The sequence below is a fragment of the Geospiza fortis genome, unplaced genomic scaffold, assembly GCF_000277835.1.
Source record: "Geospiza fortis unplaced genomic scaffold, GeoFor_1.0 scaffold4, whole genome shotgun sequence".
NCBI lineage: Eukaryota > Metazoa > Chordata > Aves > Passeriformes > Thraupidae > Geospiza > Geospiza fortis.
The window spans coordinates 1,054,948-1,056,980 of NW_005054475.1; the positions used below are offsets into that span (position 1 = coordinate 1,054,948).

Sequence of the window (2,033 nt, forward strand, 5' to 3'; positions counted from 1 at the left end):
CTGCTCCCATTCCTGACCCCATTCCTGACCCCGTTCCTGACCCCATTCCTGGTGATCCCGTTCCCAGAGGGTTTATGGGGTGCAGGCTCAGTGTGGATGCCCCGGGTGGGGTCAGAGCCCATTCCTGAGCCCATTCCTGACCGCATTCCCGGTGATCCCGTTCCCAGAGGGTTTGTGGGGTGCAGGCTCAGTGTTAATGCCCCGGGTGGGGTCAGAGCCCATCCCTGCTCCCATCCCTGACCGCATTCCCGGTGATCCCGTTCCCAGAGGGTTTGTGGGACGCGGGTGCGGTGCGGATGCTGCGGGTGGGGCCGGGCCCCGTGCGGGCGCTGCTGGTGCTGGAGGAGTCGCTCTGGGCCAGCTCCCAGAACCTCGTCAGCGTCCTGGGCACACCCGAGCTGCAGAGCCAGGTACGGGAACAGCGGGATCGGGAATGGGAATGGGGATAGGGATAGGGATGGGAGCGGGAACAGCGGGAACGGGATTGGGAATGGGGACAGGGATGGGAGCGGGAACAACAGGAATGGGATTGGGAATAGGGATAGGGATGGGAGCAGGAACAACGGGAACGGGATTGGGAATGGGGATAGGGATGGGAGCGGGAACAACGGGAACGGGATTGGGAATAGGGATAGGGATGGGAGCAGGAACAACGGGAACGGGATTGGGAATGGGGATAGGGATGGGAGCGGGAACAATGGGAATGGGGATAGGGATGGGAGCAGGAACAACGAGAATGGGATTGGGAATAGGGATAGGGATGGGAGTGGGAATGGGAATGGGAATGGAAACAGGAACGGGAATGAGAACAGGAACAGGAAGGAGAAGAAGAATGGGAATGGGAGTGGGAATGGGAGTGGGAACAGGGATGGGAATGGGAGTGAGAATAGAAATGGGAATGGGAATAGGAACAGGAATGGGAATGGGAGTGGGAAAAGGAATGGGAATGGGAGTGGGAATGGAAACAGGAACAGGAATAGGAACAGGAACAGGAGGAAGAGTGAGAACGGGTACAGGAATGGAAACAGGAATGGGAGTGGGAATGGGAATGGGATCAGGAATGGGTTATGGGAATAGGAACAGGAATGGGAATGGGAGTGGGAAGAGGAATGGGAAAATGCCCTGGAAGGAGCTTGGAGTGGGGCTGGATTCTGGCAGGGAGGGCTGGGAGCTGAATTCCTGGTGGAGCTCTGTGCTCGAAGAGCAGGAATCCCGGGAATGTCGGTAATCCCGGGAATGTCGGTAATCCCCAGCACTGTTTTGAGGCGCACCCCGACCCCGCGGCCGCGGTGACGCTGATGGTGCGGGCGGGCAGCGGGGTCTGGATGGCCTTTGCCGAGGGCTCCTCCATCCGCCTGTTCCACACCGAGACCCAGGAGCACCTCCAGGAGATCAACGTGGCCACCAGGACCACCCTGCTGCTGCCCGGTGAGCAATTAACCGTTAATTAGGGCCGTTAATTAATGGTCCGGGGGGAATCAGGGAATGGGATCACCTTGCTGGTGCCCAATGAGCAACTAACGATTGATTAGGGTCATTAATTAATGGATCCGTGGGACTGAGAGAATGGGACCACCCTGCTGCTCCCCAGTGAGCAATTAATGATTTATTAGTGTCATTAATTAATGGATCCATGGGACTGAGGGAATGGGACCACCCTGCTGCTGCCCAGTGAGCAACTAATGATTGATTAGGGTAATTAATTAATGGATCCATGAGGAATCAGGAAATGGGACCGCCCTGCTGCCCAGTGGGATCCTAAGTAACAGCTAATGAGGGGGATTAATTAAAGGATCCAAGGGGAATTGGGGAATGGGGCACCCCAAGAGGTCCCAGCAGGATCCACAGCTTTCCCAAGGAGCAGGGCAGGGATGGAGCTGGGCAGGAATTGTGTCCCATGATCCCACCCCTGGATCCTGACTTTGTCCTGTGATCCCATCTGCGTCCCCCATCCCTGTCCCACTCCAGGTTATCCCAACCTCATTCCCATTCCCACTCCAGGTTATCCCAGCCTCATTCCCTTTCTCTCTCTG

General features: G+C 57.0%; 1 protein-coding gene across 1 annotated transcript in view; it reads left to right on the top strand.

The window, feature by feature from the left end:
* Nucleotides 1-2,033, top strand: part of ARHGEF10L (Rho guanine nucleotide exchange factor 10 like) — a 48,705-nt gene that overhangs the window by 40,096 nt on the left and 6,576 nt on the right. Inside the window, exons 20-21 of the mRNA XM_031062979.1 lie at nucleotides 268-410; nucleotides 1,254-1,428. Of these exons, the coding sequence (XP_030918839.1) occupies nucleotides 268-410; nucleotides 1,254-1,428 (318 nt within the window). The remainder of the gene's footprint in view (nucleotides 1-267; nucleotides 411-1,253; nucleotides 1,429-2,033) is intronic.